Genomic DNA, 18,599 nt, shown 5'->3' with positions numbered 1-18,599 from the left:
CGGGAGACGGAGCGCGATCGGGCTTCGGGGACATCCAGGTCCTTATCTCTAATATGGTAATTGAGAACTGCATGCCGGCTGGCCGCTGGAATTCCGCGCACTGCAAACCGTGCCGCCGTCCCCCAGGGAGGGTCATTTGCTCCTATTTGGGTCAGTCCTTTTGAGCAGCTACTGTGTGGCCGGCCTAGGGCCAGCGCTCCTCAGGGAACTGGCAGGACACATTGAGCGGGGGAGGGGACGGAAGGCTCGGCCCAGGGCTGTGAGTAGAGGGATCGCTAGGGAACCAGAGAAGCTTCACCAGGCCCTGGGAGCCGAGCTGAGAGCTCAATTCCAGAAAGGTTTATTGGCGCCCCCTACAGACTAGCCTGCGCTTTATACTAGGTACACAGACCTGGATTGCGCCACAGCCCCTGTTATTCCTAGCTTCCGGGCGAAGGAGAGGCAGCCTCTTAGTGAGGAGTGAACGCCAGCCCAGTGCTCTAACAGGGGCCTGGAACCAGGGTGAAGGCGGCTCCCTCCAGCAGAGGAAAGTCAGGGAGGGCTTCAGGGAGGAGGTAAGCTAGACCTGGGACTTGAAGACATGAGGTAGAGTGCTGTCATTTCCAGTAGAAGAAATAGCAGACCCATGGAAGGATGGCGGAGCGGCAGAGGCCAGGCTTTTCAAGAGTTGGAATGTCATACCCAGGAGTTTGGAGTTTAGCCTGGTCTTTGAGTGTTTTACGTGTGAAGTCAGGAAGATGGGAGTTGCCTGCTGAAGGGCCTAGATGGGGCAGGTGTGGAGCTAGGACAAGGCCTGACTGCAGAAACAGGGAAGACCTGGGCACTGGGAGTGGGGCCCAAGGCAGAAGTCCCCGGCTCTGGGAAGGCCTTGCTTTGGAAGCCCTGTTCTCTGGCCTCCCCACCCTATCTGTTTGCCTGAGGCTGCAGCAAAAACAAAGAAAGAAAACACTCAATTGGCAGGAGATAAGCCCAGATAAGAGGCTGCCTTCCTCCGGAGGAGGCAGGCAGTCAGCCCGGGAAGCGCCAGGAAGCTGGGAGAGGCCTTGAAGAAGTGCCAGCCTGACCCTGCTGTAGAACCCAGCCGCACCCTCACTGCGGGGTCTCTGCCACTCCACACTGTCCCAGGGCAGGAGGGGGAGGCGTGGAGTAGGTCCTCCAGGCTGGCCGAAGACAGTCTGCCCTAGAGGGTCCATGCCCCCCCTGCCTGGATGTCTTGACTTAGATGTGACCTCAGTTTCCTCATCTGCAAAACAGGCATAACATCTCCCTCACAGGGAGGAGGGGGATGCTGCGTCTTCCCTGCACACGCTGTGACCGTCAGCACCCCTTTTCCCAAGGGTCACTTCCAGGCCCATCTGCTCCCTGCCCATCGCTGAGAGCCCAGGTGCCCTGAGGTTGGGCAGGGTTTGAGCTGCCCACCTGCACCCCAGCAGGTCTATCCCCTGATAACGGAACCAACTGCCTGTGTGGCAAAGAGCAGCCTCGGCGGAAGATGCTGGGTGCCTGGGTCATATCAGGCTACAGGAAGAGGGGGCAGGGGAGGCTTCCTGAAGCAGAGGCCTGAGCCTCTATGAAGGGAAGACAAGAAGAGCCTAGGAGAGAGAAAAGTAACCAGAGTAAGGGGCGGGGGAAGCAGAGTGAGAACCCAGGACAGAGCGCAGAGAGGAGAGAGAGCCTGGGGGAGGCCGGAGGGCCTCTGATGTCAGGTCCCTGGCAAGACCTCCAGGCAGTTCCTGGGCAAGGAGGTCTCAAAACCCCTTTTTGGGGGGCCTGACCCACAATGCCCACAAGCCCATTTTATAGATGAGAAAACTGAGGCTCCAGAAAAAGCAGAACCAGATCTAGGGCCCAGAATCCTCTCCAGTACTGCCCCAAACCACGCTGCACACAGGGTCCCTGAAATCCACGTTTATTCACATAAAAAAAAAAATCCCCAAAGGAAAGAGAAAGAATGTGACTTCCCGGAGCTCAAAGGCTCCACCCACTGTTCCCTGGGGAAGTGAGGGAGACAACTCCCACTCTAGGGTGTGGGTGTCATGGGGGTGAGGCCCTTCTGGCCCAGTGTGACCCACCCAGCACCTTCCCTAGGACTGAGGGCAGGAAGGAGGGGCTGGAAACTAATGGGACCCCAGGGGGGGGTAAAAGGAGGGAGTTAGTGTGGGGTGCTTGCCCTGGTTTAAAAAAATAAAATTTCTAAAGATAAAAAGTTTAAAAAAAAAAAAAAAAAGAGCATATTTAGTGTCTTAGCCTCCTGCCCTCCTCCCAGCGCCCACCCTGGCCTGGTGGCCACCTCTTGCTCAGCCAGTTCAGAGCTTTGTAGTCTCCTCCTGGCTCTCTGAGTCAGCGCCGGGCAGGTGCCCGCTGCTCCCAGGCGCGTGACCGTTGCTGGCACAGGCGACCAGATGCCCGTCCCCCAGTCCCTCCTGTGTCTCGCCCAGCAGGCTCCAGCGGATCTCCTGGGGCAGCCTCTCCCGCTGCTCCTGACAGTCCTGGACCAGCTGGGCCAGCAGCTGCAGGAGGAGCAGCGTCAGATAGGCCACGCAGTGCTCTGCCCACCTGCCGCCCGCCTGCCCCTCACCCACGGCCTCACCTTGGGCTCCTCTTCCGCCAGCTGTTGGAGGATCTGCTGCTGTCCGGCCACAAGGCGTTCCTGCCGCTGCTTCTGGGCCTCCTCCAGCTGTGTGTGGGGGACAAGGGCTCACACAAGGGTCTCTAAGGGAGGGGCCTGGGCCCCGGGGCTCTGGCGGCAGAGAAGTCAGGCAGACTCTCTTTCTGAGCAAGAAGGCGAAGGTTCCCGGGGCTGTGTGACCAGCGTCCTGAGATGACTCTTAACAGCAGACCCATAGAGAAAGGATCTAGAAGTCCCTCTAGGGTGATGGAACACCAGGTTGACACCCAAGATTCTGGTTTGGGATGACTGAAGGAACAGGGGTGGGCTAGGGTGGCATCTGAGCTCCACTCACCCGACGGATGGAGTTGACTGACTCAGTGATGTGCCGACGGTTAATCTCTGTCAGTTCCCTGCACGGGAGGCAAGGAGGATGGGCTCAGCGCCCAGGTACCCACCCGGCCTGCCCAGCACACCACTGGCTCCCAGCCCCGATGCCCTTACGCCTCTTTCTTATGTTTCTCCCTGGTCTTGGCCTCTGAGATGCTGTTGTGGCGCTTCCTGTCCAGGATCTTCTGCAGCTCCTTCTTCTCCCTGGAGGAGCCAGTGGGAGAACAGGCAGGGTCAATGGCAGGACAGGGGTGTGCGTGTGTGTGTGTGTGTGTGTGTGTGTGTGTGTGTGTGTGCGCGTGCGTGTGCGCATTTGCCCACCTCGTGGCACCAGGGAGTACACCCCTCTCCGTGCACGCATGCGTGTGTGTATCTGTGTGTGTCCATGTGTCTCTGCCCACCTCGTGGCACCAGGGAGTACCCCCTGACCCCACCGCCCACGAGATCCCCGGCCTTCACCTCTCGTTTATCTCCTTCAGTTTCTTCAACTGAGTCATGTGAGCGTCCAGGACAACCTCCCTGAGCTTCAGCTGAGCCTACAGACACAGGTGGCCGACAGGTGACCCGGGCTGTGACAGGCCTGTCCCAGAGGCAGGCTCCCCCTGCCCCCCACCACATGCCACCACCCCCCCCACCTGCTGCAGGTGCTCCAGCCTCCGATCCGCCTCTGTGTCCACCTGGGCCTCCCTCAGCTCCAGCAGACACTGCACCTGTTTCTTCTGGAACTCTTGATACCTGCTAACCTCTTCCTCTTCTGCCCTCTCGTCCTCCCCGCTTCTGTGGGGAGAACCCCTCTGGGTAATACTCAGGTTGTCACATGGACCTGGGCAAGGAGGGCAGGGGGACAGGGCAGATGCCCACAGGCAGTGACAGATACCAGCCCGGAGAGGTGGGATTGGTTATGCCAAGGAGGAGGCCTGTCAGCTCCACACAAATGTTAGGAGCCTATCTGGGCAACAGTCCCCGGAAACACGCTCTTATGAGGACTTCAAAAAAGGTATCCCTCCTGGTGGAAAGGGACTTCCCTTGTGGCTCAGCTGGTAAAGAATCCGCCTGCAATGTGGGAGACCTGGGTTTGATCCCTGGGTTGGGAAGATCCCCTGAAGAAGGGAAAGGCTACCCACTCCAGTATTCTGGCCTGGAGAATTCCATGGACTGCATAGTCCACGGGGTTGCAAAGAGGGTGGGACCCAGAGTCCTCTGTCTTCCTTGCAGCAAACCTCCTTCCTGGGGGTCAAAAGGGCAGCCCTGGGCCATCTGTCTATGTCCACCTGGTGCAGAAACCCTCATATTCATATTCACATTCACATCCACGCACAAAGCACATGGGCAGGCAGGATACTCACAGGACACCAGGCCGCTGTCGGCACCTGCTCCCCGCACGGGCCTGGGCCAGGTTGTCGAGCAACCGGCGCGTGAGGGCAACGGCCTTCCGCTGATGTTTCTTGTACAGCTCCCGGAAGTCTCGCTCTTGCCGGCTCCGGAGCTTCACTAGGGCCTTGTGGCCTCGGAGCTCGTCCAGCGGGGCCGGGGCCACCTCTGTGGACAGCAAAGGCAGGCTGGGCTGGGCTGGGCTGGGGCAGACCACCCCTGCCGGAGCACCGGTTCCCTGCAGAAGTAGCCCTGCCCCAGGACAGGCCCGCCCCCTACCTGAGAGGATGCTGGCGATAAGATCATCGCGCTGACCTGGAAAGCACAGGCAGGGCTGGCTGTGAGAAGCTGGAGAAGGGCAGAGCTATCCCCATCTCTCCACCTACCCCCAGGCCGCCCCTTACCTGGGCTGCTGATGGAGGAGCTGATGGAGGAGCTGGTCGGGGAGGTGGCGGGGCCTGGGGGCCGGCGCGGGGAGGCGTCCAGCGGGCTGGGCGTCGGGTGTGGGTTCAGCTGGCACCCCAGCTGCTGAGTCTGGGTCTCCTGGCTCGTCTCCGGGCCAGACTGAGCCTGCAAGGGTGAGGTGGAGGAAGTAGAATGCTCTATGCTCCTTCCAGAAATGCTACTCTCTCCAGACCCTTCTTTTATTTTTTTTAAATATTTTGGGGGGAGGGAGCCACACCGTGAGGCTTGTGGAGGACCTTAGTTCTCCAACCAGGGATCGAACCCAGGCCCTTGGCAGTGCAAGTGCAGAGTCCTAACCACTGGACCACCAGGGAACTCCCCCTCTCTAGACCCTTCCATCCTTCACAACCTCCTTCAGCCTGTGGCCCTGGACTCCTCTCGTCTGTCACGTGGGGGCTGTGAGAATAACTCTATGAGAACAAGACATGCATTTCTAACCCCCTTTGGCACATGGGGTCTGGGGAAGAGAACGTGAGGTCATGTCTCTAGGATGTGAGGCCTCACTGCATATGGTTAGGAACTTCTAGATTGTTCTGGAAAGCCCTGGCCCAGCCCCAAGTTCCGTCCTGTCTCTGAGTCCCCCCTCCACCCTTGCCCACAGCTGCTCATCTTCCTCGATGCTTAGCTCCTGATTAAATCAACGAAGGAAGTGACCGCAGAGGGGGCACTAGTCTCTCCCGCTAATAACTCCAGACAGCCAGCTTTCTTCCCTGCTGCCGCAGGCCCCCAGGGGACCGGGCCTAGATGTGTGGCCAGCCTCTGCTCCTGACCCCTCCCCGCAGAAGCCACGGCCCGTCTCATGGCTCCCAGGACCATGCTTGAAAAGCTTTTAGGGCTTCCAACTGCCCTGGTGAAGCGGCTGAACTCCTCACCCTGGCTTTGAGCCTGCCGGCAGCCAGAATTCTAGCCCTGGACAGTCCTGAAGGCCTTTCTTAAGCAGAAGGGATTTCCACCTCCTTAAAATGTGGCGAGTAACCCCAGGCAGCTGAGCCTCCTGAACGAGAGAGCCCAGAAGCCCTAGCCGTGCAGCGTGGTGGAAGGGCGCTGGAGGCAGAGCCCAGGGCTGGAGGGACAGTGTGGGTGAACCCATGAAGCTGACAGCAGCAGCAAGCAGGGAACAGGCTCCTCAGGGAAAAGAGTCCTACCACCAGCTGGGACTAGCATGGGCAGTATAGACAGAGGAGAGCGGAGAAGGCTGCAGGGTGCTTCTCCACCAGGGCTGGGCCCAGGGGTCAGCTCTGACCACTCCCCCACCCTGACCCCCAGGGTCCAGGTGAGCCTGAGCCTTGCTGCCCTCCTGCCTGTCAAGAGCACAGGCAGACAGACCCCTCCAGGCATCACTGTGCCTGCCCCTGACCTGCCCTGGCTCACCTCGCTCTCCCCAATGAGGGCAGCCAGCTGCTTGGCCCTCTGGTCCATCAGGCTGACATGCTTGATGGGGTTGATCAGGGCCTCTGCATAGTCTGGGGGTGGAGGGGCAGAGGGCAAGGGTCTCAGACAGAACCCCCAGGGCCCACACACTCCCCAGCTCTGGTCTCACACAGGGACCACAAAACCACCCTCAGATCTGTTTACCACCCACCTGGTGCCACCAGTCCCAGCCAGTCCCAGGCCCTGGTGGTGTCCTTGTCCCCACCCTGCCTGGCCTGCCCTGCCCCAGCCCCATGCGGCTCACCCTGGTGGTCGTCAGGGGATGTAGTCGGAGGCCTCGGTGTAGATGAGCAGGGCTGGCAGGCACAGCGGCTGGTTGGCCTCATTCCGCAGGCAGATGTAATGGTACCCTGGGAGGGTGGGAGGGCAAGGGGGCTGAGCACAGGTCCCCACACACTGTGCCCCCCCTAACTGCCCAGAGCCCAGATGGTCTCACCTGAGCGGATAGCAGAGACAGGCAGGATCCGGTGCCCCACGAACTTGCCCCCCTCCTCAAAGGCCGCGATGCGCAGCGAAGCCAGTGTGGGCAGCACCACCTGAGGGCCCAGTCTGGTCTGAGCCGCAGATGACCATGGCCAGCAAGGCCGCCACCCAGAGTGGGCCCCTGGACCACATGACCCAACCACAGACCATCAGTCACCATCGCCACTGAGCCAATGGTGGACCCGCACCTCCGCAGCCGGGCCAGAGGTGGCCAGTGTTCCCCAGAGCCCTGAGTCCAGAACACAGGCAGACAGACCCCTCCAGGCATCATTATGGCAGGACGGGTCTGGTCACTGCCGGCTTAGCAACTAGACCAAGCCATGCATCTGAGACTGAGGCCGCATCCTCGGCAGGCGCATCCATCTGGGAGGCAGGGAGCAGCTGGGGTGAGCTTGCAGCAAGTCCCTCCTGCCTGGGAGAGGGGGTGGGCTGTGCCCCCAGGGGGCTACGGGACCTCCTGCCGTTTCAGCTTCCTGTCCCCCCACCCTGACCCCACAGAGGGCAGGGAGCTCCAGCCTGACGCGGGGACAGGCAGGACCTGGGGTGACAGGCCTAGCCTCGGCACCGCTGCCTCTGACCCCCGACCATGTGGCACTCCTGTTCCCCCACCAAGAGAGCCCGGCAGGTCTGGGGTGACACCCCTAGCCTCGGCACCCCTGCCTCTGACCCCGACCACATGGCGCTCCTGTTCCCCCAAGGGAGTCTAGCAGGTCTGGGGCTCACCTTGGGGAAGTCGAATGGCTCCTCATCCCACACAGGGTTGAACGAGTTCCCCTGTGAGGTCCGTGTGCGGTACTTGCGCCGCGTGTCAACAGGAAGCCCGAACATGTCTACCTCCACGTAGATTCCCACCTTCCTGTCGGACAGGAACTGCCCCGAGATCACCTGGGGGGCCAGGAGGGTGAGGAGGCTGCTCAAAAGTCCCACCCCCGGGACACCCTGGCTCGCGCCCTTCCCGGCCCCACCTTGACCCGCACGGCATTGGCCACGATGCCGTCCACTATGACTTCGGTGAAGGGGTCAAAGGACTTGTCCGGCCGCCGCATGAACTCAGGCTTGAGTAGGTAGCCGCTGCGCCCGTTGTACTCAAACACGCCGGCGTTGAGCTGCATTGGCACATCTGGGGGGGGCGGTGCGCGACATGGGGAGGGCGAGGGTCAGCAGGTGGAACAGGGTCAGGGGTCAGGAAGGACACTGCCATGCAGTGCAGTGGGGAAACCAGGGGTCATTCAGGTCAGATCAGATGGCATCCAGGATCCAGATTCCAAGAATACTGGACAAGGGGCCAGGTCTAGCATCAGCCAAGGTCAGGGGTTAGGGTTAGCTGAGGTCTTAGTTGGATTTGGGGATCTGGTATTAGATAGAGTCAGAGGTCCCTGAAGTCAAGATTCACAGGATCAGGGGGCAGAAGTTAGTGAGGCTGGGGGCCAGAGGTCAAAGGTCAAGGCAGGGCAGCGCTCACCCAGGGTCTGAAAGTTGAGTGCAACGAGCTGGCAGCCCACGTTCCAGAAGAGCTGGGGCATGTAGTTGGACGAGTCCACGCGGGTGCCCTTGGGGTAGATGCGGCTGAGCTGCTGCTTGTTGTATCTGAGGTTGACAGTCAGGGACCACAGGCAGGTACTGGCCCGCGTTCTGCCTCGAGCCCAGTGCTCCAGGCCCATCCTCGGCTCCTGTGAACCCATCTCCCGGCCTTAGCTCAAGCTGTCCCGCAGTCCCCCACTTCTCAGCCTAGGCCCTGGGCAGTCTCCCAGGCCCACTCCCAACCTAGACAGGGGTGCTTGAGAGTCAGGAGTGGTAGAACCACCCGAGCCTGCCTCCCAGTGAGCAGCCCCACCCTGGCCCGCCAGACTGCCAGTGCGGAAGGATACTCCACAAACTCCATGGGGCTCTTGGTCAGTTGCTCCATGGCCTTGGTCTCCACGAAGGACGACATCTCGAAGCACTTGTTCCTCTCTGGGGGGTGGAGGTGGGAGAGGATCAGGCCTGGCACAGCCCGACTGCCTCCCCTTCCCCCACCTCTCACCCCACTCACTTCGAGCAGCCTCGAAGGACTTGAACTTGACAGGCTCGATATAGTTGACGAGTGTGGACATTTCCTCAGTGGCGTTGACCTCACTGCTGGCGGTGCCCTGGGGCCCCCAATCGCAGGGTCAGCGGTTCCGTGCCCCCCAGCCGGGAGTTGGAAGCTCCCTCACCTGCCCCCGCACCACAGAGGAGGCGCTGACCCTCTTCCCAGCCCGGCCACAGCCTGTCCGTCATGGTCCCATGCGCCCCACAACCTTCTCTCTGGGCCTTGCTGACCGGGCCCTGGACCCCACCTTCCCAGTCTGCCTCCTGCCCCCTGATCCTTGGAAGGTGGAACTCCTCAGCCAACCTCAGGGGTTCAATTATTCACATGAGGGTGAGCCCCCAAATTCCCACCCCCACTCTCATTTCCAGCCACCGCCTTGCCACCTCTTCCTGGGTACTCACAAGATTCCCCAAGCCTTGTGTCCTGAGCTCACTCACCTCTGCCCACATCCATCCCCACTCCAGGCCCCTCCCAAACCCAGTCTCAGCGCTGACCTTTCCTGTCACCTCCCTTCCCCAGAACTCAGTGCCCCTCCCTCCTCCACACTCTCTGGCCCTGCCACAAGGCCTGTGCACAGCCCCCCTTCCTCAGTCTGCTCACCCAACGTCCTCGCCGAGGTCTGACTCCCCACTCCTCACCCCGGTTCTACACCCTAACTCACCCCTCCCAGCCCATATCCCAAACACAATTTCACACTTGTTTCCATACCTGTTTACCTAAGACCCTCCCCAACTCCACACACACCCCCTCTGTGTGAACTCTGGGAGGGCAGGTGGACCCAGCGCTCAGGGCTGCGCCTGGCACAGTCAGGGCTCAGCCCACTTGGGAAGTGAAGGCATGCCACTGCCCCCTCATCCCGCTCGCAGGCCTGACCTCATCCGTGGTCGGCTTTTTGGGGTCCGTTTGTTCCTCCTCTTCCTCGTCCTCTTCCTCATCCTCCCGGTAGGCAGGTCCAAGAACATCAGGGCCCCGCTGCAAACCCTCCTCCCCCAGAGACTTCCGAGGCTCCAGGCTGGGCTTCTCGAGGCCCACCTCCTCCCCATTGCTCAGGCCTGGGCAGCTGTCAGAGCTGGGGGACCCTGCAGAGGACAAGGCCATGGGGTCAGGGGTCAGGGCACACAATTGCTCAGGAGCTAGGAAGGGTTGGGCCCGGGGGGTGCAGAGCTGCCTCATGGAGTCCAGGGGTACTCTCAGCGCAGTGTCGCTGAGGAGAGGGGGAGGTCAGGAATTGAATGGGATCAAACCCAGTGGTAGTGTAGAGGAGTCAAAGGTCAAAGGTCAGGGTGCAAATATAACTCTGGGGAGATGTAACTCAGGAAGATAGGTAGGGTGGCTCAGAAGGCTGAGAACTGGGATACAACAGTCCTGACAGTTAGGGGGAAGGATGACAAGGAGGGGTTCCAAGTCAAGGGTCAGTTAGGGCTACACCCCATGAAGGGGCTTAGGGAGGTGAGCAGTCAGGGGTCAGATGGAAGAGGGGCCTCAATAAAGTGAGAGGTCAGGGTGAGCTGAAATAGGACCCACTGGGAGGGTACACTCAGAAGGGGTCTCAGGAGAGAGATGGTTCACTGAGGTCAGAGGTCTGAGTTACAACCTGGTCGAGGGGGAACACCTCTGTGAGGTGCTAGCTGGAGGCTGAGACTGAAGGGTCAGGAGGTGGATGGAACCACATCCCAGGCGGCGAGTGGCTCAGAGAGGGGGGAGGTCAGGTTGGGCGCAGAAGGCGCATCCCCAGGGAGGGCTGGGCTCAGAGAAGTGGGGGCTTAGAGTCGGGACTGGGGTAGGAGGTCAGGCCAGGATCTCACCAAGCTGGGGCGAGGAGGGCTCGGTGGTGGCGGAGCTCTCGCTCAGGGCCGAGTTGCTCTGCTCCAGTGGCCGCTTGCGCACGGAGCTGTCGGGGACGCCGCTGCCGAGTCGGTGCCGCTTCTTGTTCTTCACCAGGATGCGGCCCATCAGGTCCTGGGGGCTGGGCAGGGGGACGCCTGGGGCCAGCTGGTGGGCATGGACAGGTCAGCGTCTGCTGGGTGCCCTAACCCCCACGCCCTGCCCCAGCTCTGAGCCCCATACCGGGTACTTGTCCAGGGGGTCGATGAGCAGAGCGTCCCCAAAGATGGAGCGGCAGTACTCAGCCATCTTGGCCTGCTGTTTCGCCCTGTGGGGCCAAGGTCAGAGGTCAGAGGTTCCTGGGGTGAAGCTGAAATCCCCAGAGTGGATCAGAGGCTGGCAAGATGACCAAAAGGGTCACTCTCTCCCAGGGTCAAAGGTCATAGGAGCAATCCAACAGTGTCATGGTGAGTGGCTGTCCCTGGGTCAACAGGGACTCCCCCCGGCTGGGATTGGGGCCCCACTCACGAGTCCACGTGGTTCTCAAAGGAGAGGATGACGGGGTAGGGCGAAGTCTTGAAGGCGGTCTCCGCGATGGCCTCAAGCACGTCTCTCAGCGGCACCTCCGTGGTCATGGTGAAGCCGTGCGTGATGAACGGCTCCTCCTCGGGCGGCCGCCCCTTCCACACGTCCAGCTCCACACAGCGGCAGCCCCACAACAGCGCCTGCCGGTACATCTCCACCGACGAGGTTCCGGCCAGCTGCCCCGCTGGGGGCCAGGCTCCATCACCACCAGTGCCCAGCCAGCCTGGCTCCTCATCCTCCTCCCCAGGCCTGCGCTGAGCTGGGTGGGGCCGTGCCGGGGACACAGAGCCCCGGTGGTGGCCTAGCCTGGGCTCTCTTTGTCTGGGCAGCTGCTGATCACTCCTTGATTCACTGTGGAACCAGCATCACCTCTCCCCAAAGCCCCAAAGCCAGGCAGAGTCAGCATCCGTCGGCACTGGCGGACAGGCGGGCCCTCTACCTCCAGGTCTCACCCTCTCTCAGATGAACTCCCATCAGCCCCCATCCCACCGGCCTGAACTGGGGGTTGTCCCCAGCACCCCCACGGCCCCCGCTTCCCTTTCTTCCTTCCACGGTGGCTGCCCTGGAACAGCCTCTGTCACCTCCTCCTGGGGACAGCAGGCTCCTCCCCGCCTCCCATCCAATCTCTGTGGAGCACCGGGCGTCATCCTTCTAAAAACATACCAGGTCACATCACCTCCCCCTGCTCAACACCTTGCAAGAAGCCTTCCCATTCACTCAGGATCAGTACAAATTCCTTCCATTCTTTCTGCGCCTCCAGGGTCCCTCTCTGGATACCTGCCCCACCACGCCCCACCCGCCCCACCCCGCCTCCTGGCCTCCTTTCAGCTTAAGAGCACCAGGTGGCCCCAGCTCCAGCCCCGCCACCCCTCCAATATACACAGGCTGTCCTTCACAGGGCAGGTGCAGGCCTCAGCCCTTCCCCTGGGGAAGCCTCCTGGACCTCCGGGGAAACCCATGCACAGAAGCCCGCTCCCCAGGACAGGCTTGCTATTTCTGGCTTGCTTCCCCAGCGTGGGCCACCCCAAAGGGAGGGAGGCAGTCTGAGGACCAGAGGGCAGAGGTCACGCTAGGATGGGCACGCTCACCCGTGAGATAGGTGTTGTGCGAGGAATTGATGAAGTAGGCGCTGAGCGGCTGGGTCATGTCTGTGCTCAGATCCAAGGCCTCAAGCGGCAGAATGCCATTCTCCTCACCTCCCAGGTAGCGGCTGAAGCCCTCCATGGACATCTGGTCTGGGGGACAGGGTAGGGTCAGCAGGGTCAGTGGGGGCCCTCCCGCCTTGCCCCCAGTTCCCACGCTGGCTCACCTCGCTCCAGGAACTGCTTGTTGGGTTCGTACTTCTCGATGAGCAGTCGGGCCTGGGAGGGCCGCAGAGGTGGGTACAGCACTTCGTTGAGCCGCGGGTCCCGCTGCTTCTGGTTAATGAAATCCATGAGCTGCTCCAGCGTCAGGTAAGGTTTGCCCTTGGCACCTCTGGAGGGGGTGAGATGCTGGCTTAGGCTGCAGCCTCACCAGCCCCTGCTTCAAACCCTCCCTGGGGGAGGAGTCAGAAGGTCGGTGCCTAGTTCCAGAACCTTCTGATGGGGACGGGGGCCAGTCTCAGCCGCCCTGGGCCTCAGTTTCCCCATCCACTCTCCTGACCACTTGGTGCCGACGCTGGTATCAGTAAGGGCTTTGGAAGCCACCAAGGGCCTGGCCCACCACACCATGCCTGCCTGCAGCTCCTGAGTCCAACCTCAGGTCCAGCGTCATCCACAACACATCTGAGCCAATGCATTCTGGTCCCCAGCGCGGGGGACCTCCTGCTGTCTCAGGAGCATCCTTGGCCAAGAAGGGTCAGCACAGAACTGTCCACATAAGAGCCCCAGGCAACCCTGAGCACAGCTACAGCCCAGCACACAGAGACCCCCAAGAGGTCTGCCTCCCCTCCCGGGACTGGAAGGAATGCCGCTGCCGGCAGAGGCCAGACGCAGTACACGGGGGCCGGTGGGCAGGTCGGCCTTGCTCACATCTCCAGCAGGATCTTGTCAATGTCTGGCCGCAGACACAGCTTGTTCAGGAACCGCTCAAAGATTTCCAAGGAAAACTCGTCAGGCCGGATGGACTCGCTCTAGGGGCCAGGAGTGGAGAGTCAGAACCCAGGGTCAGCCGGCCCTGAAAGGGCAGGCACCCATTGTGATACCCGCCCAACCCCTGTCCCCAGGCCCCTCACTCGGTTGAAATTGAGGCCACAGGATTCCAGTGCAGTTTCTACCCGCTTCTTGTCTGCTGAGAACATCTTCAGGATGCTGAGCAGATGGGAAGGGTTAGGGTCAGTGGGGCAAAGGTCACCAAGGTCAGAACAGCAGAGGAGGTGCTGAGGAGGGAAAGGGGTGCTCACTTCTTGACTGGAATCCGTCCATCCTGGTTTACCTGCAGCTTCAGCTTCGTGTATCTGGGGGAGACAGGTGGCAGGGTCACGCCCTGGGACAACAGCCTCCTGAACCCCCCACCACGCACTCCTGCCCCGCGCTTCCCCAGGGCAGGCCCAGGGCTCACGCTTTGCGCAAGAAGGTGTTCCGGGAGGCGTTCTGAGCCAGGATGTTCATAGCCAACTTGAAGAGCTCCTCGGACCAGACCTGAGGGGTCAGGATCCAGGGGCAGGGCGTGAGTGGGGGACAGAGGGGCTGGCTCAGCCACTGTCTGATACACAGGAAATGCTTATAAACCGCTTTGTCAGAGGATGATCAGAAAAAGGGGCAGAGGGCAGCCTAGTACACAGCAGGTGCCTACTAAGTGATGGCTGACTCAGCAAGTGAGGCAGTAGCTCCCCCAGGCCCAGCCATCGATCCCAGCCCACCTTGGCTGTATCATCCTGCACGGCCATGAAGTTCAAGAATGTTGTATTCACTGGGTCTGGCCCGGCCACCACTGTCATCAGCTTCTCCTCCAACCGGGCATCAGGGCCCCCAAAGCCCAACACCTCCCGGATCTTGGGGTCCTGCGTAGATGAGAGCCAAGGGTGAAGAGGGCTGTCCCCTTCCCCCATTACCTCACTCCCATCCATAACCTGGGGCCCCATCACTCACCTTGGGCAGGCGGGCATAACGGCCCGTCCTGGTATCCCTGATGGAACTGATGTCGAGTGTGTCCACCTCCTGGGGAAACCAGATGCCACGGTGGGTCTGAGAGGCTCCAGGGTGAGAGCTGGAAGCCCCCAAGCTCCCCACCCGGGCCAGGGAGTGCTCACCCCCTGCTGTAGCCCCAGTCTTAGCCCCCACCCGTAGCACTTCCTGTCCAGGGAATTGTGGGAGAGGTCAGGCAGCAGCGGGGCCCCACCCCCAAGGGTAGGGTCAGGGAATGGTTTCAGGGGGTATGGGGTAGGGGGCCCTAGACCCAAGAAAGCTGTGCCAGCGCCACCCTCACCATGTTGGGTCCCGTCCAGTACAGGAAGAAGCCATTGGAGTCCACTCGCAGGGTTACCAGGTTCCGACTGGAGGCCTCCTGGGGACGAGAAGGATGGCAGGGGTCAGGGAGTGAGGGCTGCTGCCCAGGTTTGGGCCCTGGAAGCCCAGGCCCATCCACTCCAATCTTTCTGCTAGTGAGTGAAGATGACGGCTCAGCCAGGCCACAGGTCCTTAGTGGCTCCTTTCAGTCCTCAGGACAAAGCTGAGCTCCTAGGCCCCTCCCAGCCCCACCTCCTTCTTGCTCTAAGACTCTGTCACATGGACCACTCACTATCTATTCCCCATCCCCAGGTTTTGCATCATTGTTCCCGTGCAGGGATATCTTCCTTTCTTTCTCTACCCATGAAATCTGATCTGCCTCCTTGGAGAGGCCTCCCCAGACCCCAACCCTGGGCTGTTTCCTCATAAGGTCTGAGAGGTCCCTGGTGGCTGAAGCCCCCACAGCCCCCTTGGGAATATTTATGGAATGAAAGAAGAGGGTTTGGAACTGACCCTCACGGTCCTCTGTGTCCCTCATTCAGGTCCCCAGGACAGCCAGCCACCCCTTACATTGGCCTCAAAGTCCGTTACCCCCCCGCTCTGCACCCCACTGGAGTCCCACAGCTTCGAGGCTCACCCCACCCATCTTACAGCACAGACTAAGTCCCCTTGGACAGGTACTCATCCTGCCCTCAGGCCCAGACAGTGAATTCAGCCCTCACTCAAAGAGCCTGGTGGAAGGGCAGCAAAAGGGTGCACTGGCTCCATTTCCGAGAAGAGCCACCCTGTGTGACTCAGGACCAGCAGCGGTGGGGACGGGGTGGTGTCATCAGCAGCTCAGACTCAGCCAGGGCCCAAGTGACCAAGTGGCCACAGGCAGAACTCTCCTGTGGCTGTTTAGTTGCTCAGTGGTGTCCAAGTCTTTGCAACCCCTTGAATTGTAGCCTGTCAGGCTCCTCTGTCCGTGGGATTTTCCAGCCCAGAATGCTGGAGTGGGTTGCCATTTCCTTCTCCAGGAAATCTTCCTGACCCAGGGATCAAACTCGCATCTCCTGCATTAGCAGGCACTGGCAAGTGGATTCTTTACCACTGAGCCGCGAGGGAAGCCCAGAACTCTCTTCCCCCAGGCCAACAGAAGACCCTGCCTCACCCTGGTGCCACTCCCAAGTTACTGCTCACTGGTGGTCAGTACAACAGCTCACCCTCCCTTCTGCTTGCCAGGTATAGGTCTAAGCACCCACTATCTAGGAGCTCACTTAGTTCTCTAAACATCCTATGAGGTCTGCAATACTGTTCTTCCCATTTTACATTTGAGAAGACTGAGCCACAGAAAGACTATGCAGCTTTCCTAAGGTCAAGAAAAGGAGCCAAGATGTGCACGCAGGCAGTATGGCTCCAGGGCTTCCCTGGTAGACCAGACTGTAAAGAATCTGCCTGAAATGCAGGAGACCCAGGTGCAATCCCTGGGTCCGGAAGATCTCCTGGAGGAGGAAACAGCAACCCACGCCAGTATTCTTGCCTGGAGAATTCCATGGACAGATGAGCCTGGTGGGCTACAGTCCATGGGCTCACAAAGAGTCGGGCATGACTGAGCGACTAACACTACTAGCGTGGTTCCAGAGGCTTTTCTGGTGGCTCAGCAGTAAAGAATCCACCTGCTAATGCAGGGAATGCGGGTTCAATCCCTGGATCGGGAAGATCCCCTGGAGGAGGAAAGAGCAATGCACTCCAGTACTCCTGCCTCGGAAATCCCTTGCCTGGCAGGCTTCAGTCCATGGAGGGTTCTTGTTGAACTGAGCAATTGAACAACAATAACAAGTATGGCTCTCGAGTCCCAACGTTTGGGAAGCAGGGAACCAGGACCTCTGCCAGACTCCCAGCTGCTGGCCTCAGCCGCCACCCCACCGTGGGGCCTGGGATCAGTCTCTGTTCTCCAGACTCAGTTTCCATCTGCAGGAGGATGGGGACTGCACTAGCCCCGCCCATCTCAGGCTTTGCTTAGGAAAGATGGGAGACTGAGCTGGAGGCAGAGGGGACGGCAGCTTGGGAACTTTTGGGGTGCTTGGGCCTCCCCACCTCACTGGGCTGACACCTACCCTCAGCCCTTCTCTGGGATTACCAACCCTGCCCTGGGGCTCAGGGGCCCCCAGTAGTGTGAAGAGGGGCTAGTTCTGTGGGCACTGCCTCCAGGGCCTCCCTCTAACCCTCCTCAGGGGCCCGGTCTTCAAAGGCAGCCGGAACCCCAGCCTCTCAGGCCCCAAGTCCTTGTCAGCAACCCCCACCCCACCCCCAGGGCCCTCTCCCTGTTCCCACTTCCTTATTTGGGTTTATCACACTGGAAGGAAAAGGAGAAACTTTTCCCTTCAAGCTGGCCTGGGGGGAGGGGTCTGCCCTAGTCCCAGGGGCGCCGGGAGACCCTCTAGGGCACACCTGTTACCTCGGGCCACGCCCCCAGCCCCTCCCCTAGCTCTCACGCCTACCCGCCCCACCCAGCCGGAAAGGAGCCGGGAGTCTTCCAGGCCTCCGGCCTGGCTGGGAAGGAGCAGCTAGGAAGCTCAGGCCGGCGAGGAGGGGCCCAGGGGGCAGGGGAAGGGGCGCTGTGGAAACGAGCGTGAGGGGCAGGACCCGTCGCCGAGCCGCAGGTGGGAGCGGGACCTCGGGGATGCAGCAGGGGCAGGTCAGATAAAAGGGGGCCAGGATTTATTGGGGTTCAAAGTCCCAGTGCTAAGGAGTGGTGAGCAAAGTTCCCCCGTGGTGGAGGAACTTGGGGGGCAAAGTCTCCATGTGGGGTGACTTGGTACTCCCACCAGAGCGGGGAGCTGGGCTGGGATCTAGAAGCAAGGCAAAGGGGTGCCAGCCAGAACAGGGTGAAAAAGTGATGAATGGAGAAGAATGTTCAAAATAGGGTACGAGGAAGAGCAGGGTCCCAGAGGCACCCAGTCAGAATGGGGATACGCTAAGCCAGAGTGGGGGCCATGGTTCTTGAGGCCAGACCGTCCAGTGCCGGGCAGGGGTCTGGTGACCAGGCCAGGGTTGGAGGAACGAAAATTAGACGGGCAGGGAGAAGTGAGAAGGACGAGTAAAAAAGCAGGGGCTAGGATTTATTGGGGTTCGAAATCTCCGAGCCAAGGAATAAATGTCAAATTTTCCGCAGATGAGGGGCTGGACTGGCGGGTGGGGGACAAAGTCTTCCTTACGGGGACGATTGGGGACTCAAGTTTCCGGAGCGCAGCCAGGCTGGGATGGGGGTGGCGCGGTGATCAGGCCAGTCTGGGCCGGGGGTCCCCGGCGTCTGGCGGAGCAGGAGTGACGGAATCCCCGGATCTGGGCGGAGCAGGGAGCCCCTGCACTCACCTCGTCCCATTTGATGAACTTACTCCCGCGCCGCAGGGTCTCCACGACGGTGGGCGGCTCTAGCTGCAGCGCGTGGACGCCGGGCCTGGCGCCCGCCATAGCCGGGCCGGGGGCGGGTCGGGGACCCACGGAGCCCCGACGGGGACCCGACGGCGCCGCTGTTCCCTCCGCGCGCTCCCGCACGGCCCGCTCCGGCCCGGCGGCGTCTGCGCCCGCCCGCCAGCCAGTCTGTCCCGGACAGACCAGAGAATCTGCGGGGCCCGGCCGGGGCGGGGCGGGGGCGGGGCCGCAGCGGGACCGCCCCCTCCCACAGCGTCCGGCCGGCCCGCCTCGCGTCGGCTCCCCCTGGCGGCCGGGGCGGCGACTGCAGCCAGAGGAGGGATGGGACCCGGGGCGCGCCTAGACTGAGGCGCTTCGCTGGGGGAACTCAGCTGAACAGGTTCGGGGTGGAGGGAGGGTGCTTAGGGATCGGGGTGCAGCTAGGTGGACTGGGTGTAGAGGGCGCTGCTGAAGACCGGCCCTGGGGTTAGCCCACTGTTTCTGAGGAGCAGGGGCGGGGGTATTACCAGAGAGCAATACTTGGGCCTGA

General features: G+C 61.1%; 1 protein-coding gene across 1 annotated transcript; it reads right to left on the bottom strand.

Moving 5' to 3' along the window:
* Positions 1–731: 731 nt before the first annotated feature.
* On the bottom strand, positions 732–18,109 carry PLCB3 (phospholipase C beta 3). The gene is given in 32 exon segments (NM_001192423.4): positions 732–2,510; positions 2,591–2,677; positions 2,964–3,021; positions 3,113–3,202; positions 3,458–3,534; positions 3,634–3,775; positions 4,345–4,537; positions 4,649–4,684; positions 4,774–4,939; positions 6,206–6,297; positions 6,510–6,522; positions 6,524–6,615; positions 6,702–6,801; positions 7,472–7,633; positions 7,714–7,868; positions 8,211–8,335; positions 8,617–8,701; positions 8,781–8,877; positions 9,693–9,898; positions 10,625–10,811; positions 10,887–10,971; positions 11,172–11,412; positions 12,317–12,463; positions 12,538–12,704; positions 13,241–13,341; positions 13,444–13,519; positions 13,612–13,665; positions 13,770–13,849; positions 14,071–14,211; positions 14,300–14,368; positions 14,637–14,714; positions 18,011–18,109. Coding segments are annotated over 32 exon segments (3,705 nt in total). The 3' UTR covers positions 732–2,306.
* Between the last annotated feature and the right edge of the window lie 490 nt (positions 18,110–18,599).

Source organism: Bos taurus, chromosome 29, assembly GCF_002263795.3.
Source record: "Bos taurus isolate L1 Dominette 01449 registration number 42190680 breed Hereford chromosome 29, ARS-UCD2.0, whole genome shotgun sequence".
Classification (NCBI taxonomy): domain Eukaryota; kingdom Metazoa; phylum Chordata; class Mammalia; order Artiodactyla; family Bovidae; genus Bos; species Bos taurus.
Note: the sequence above shows the minus strand (reverse complement) of the source record. Positions and strands in the feature narration are given on the sequence as shown.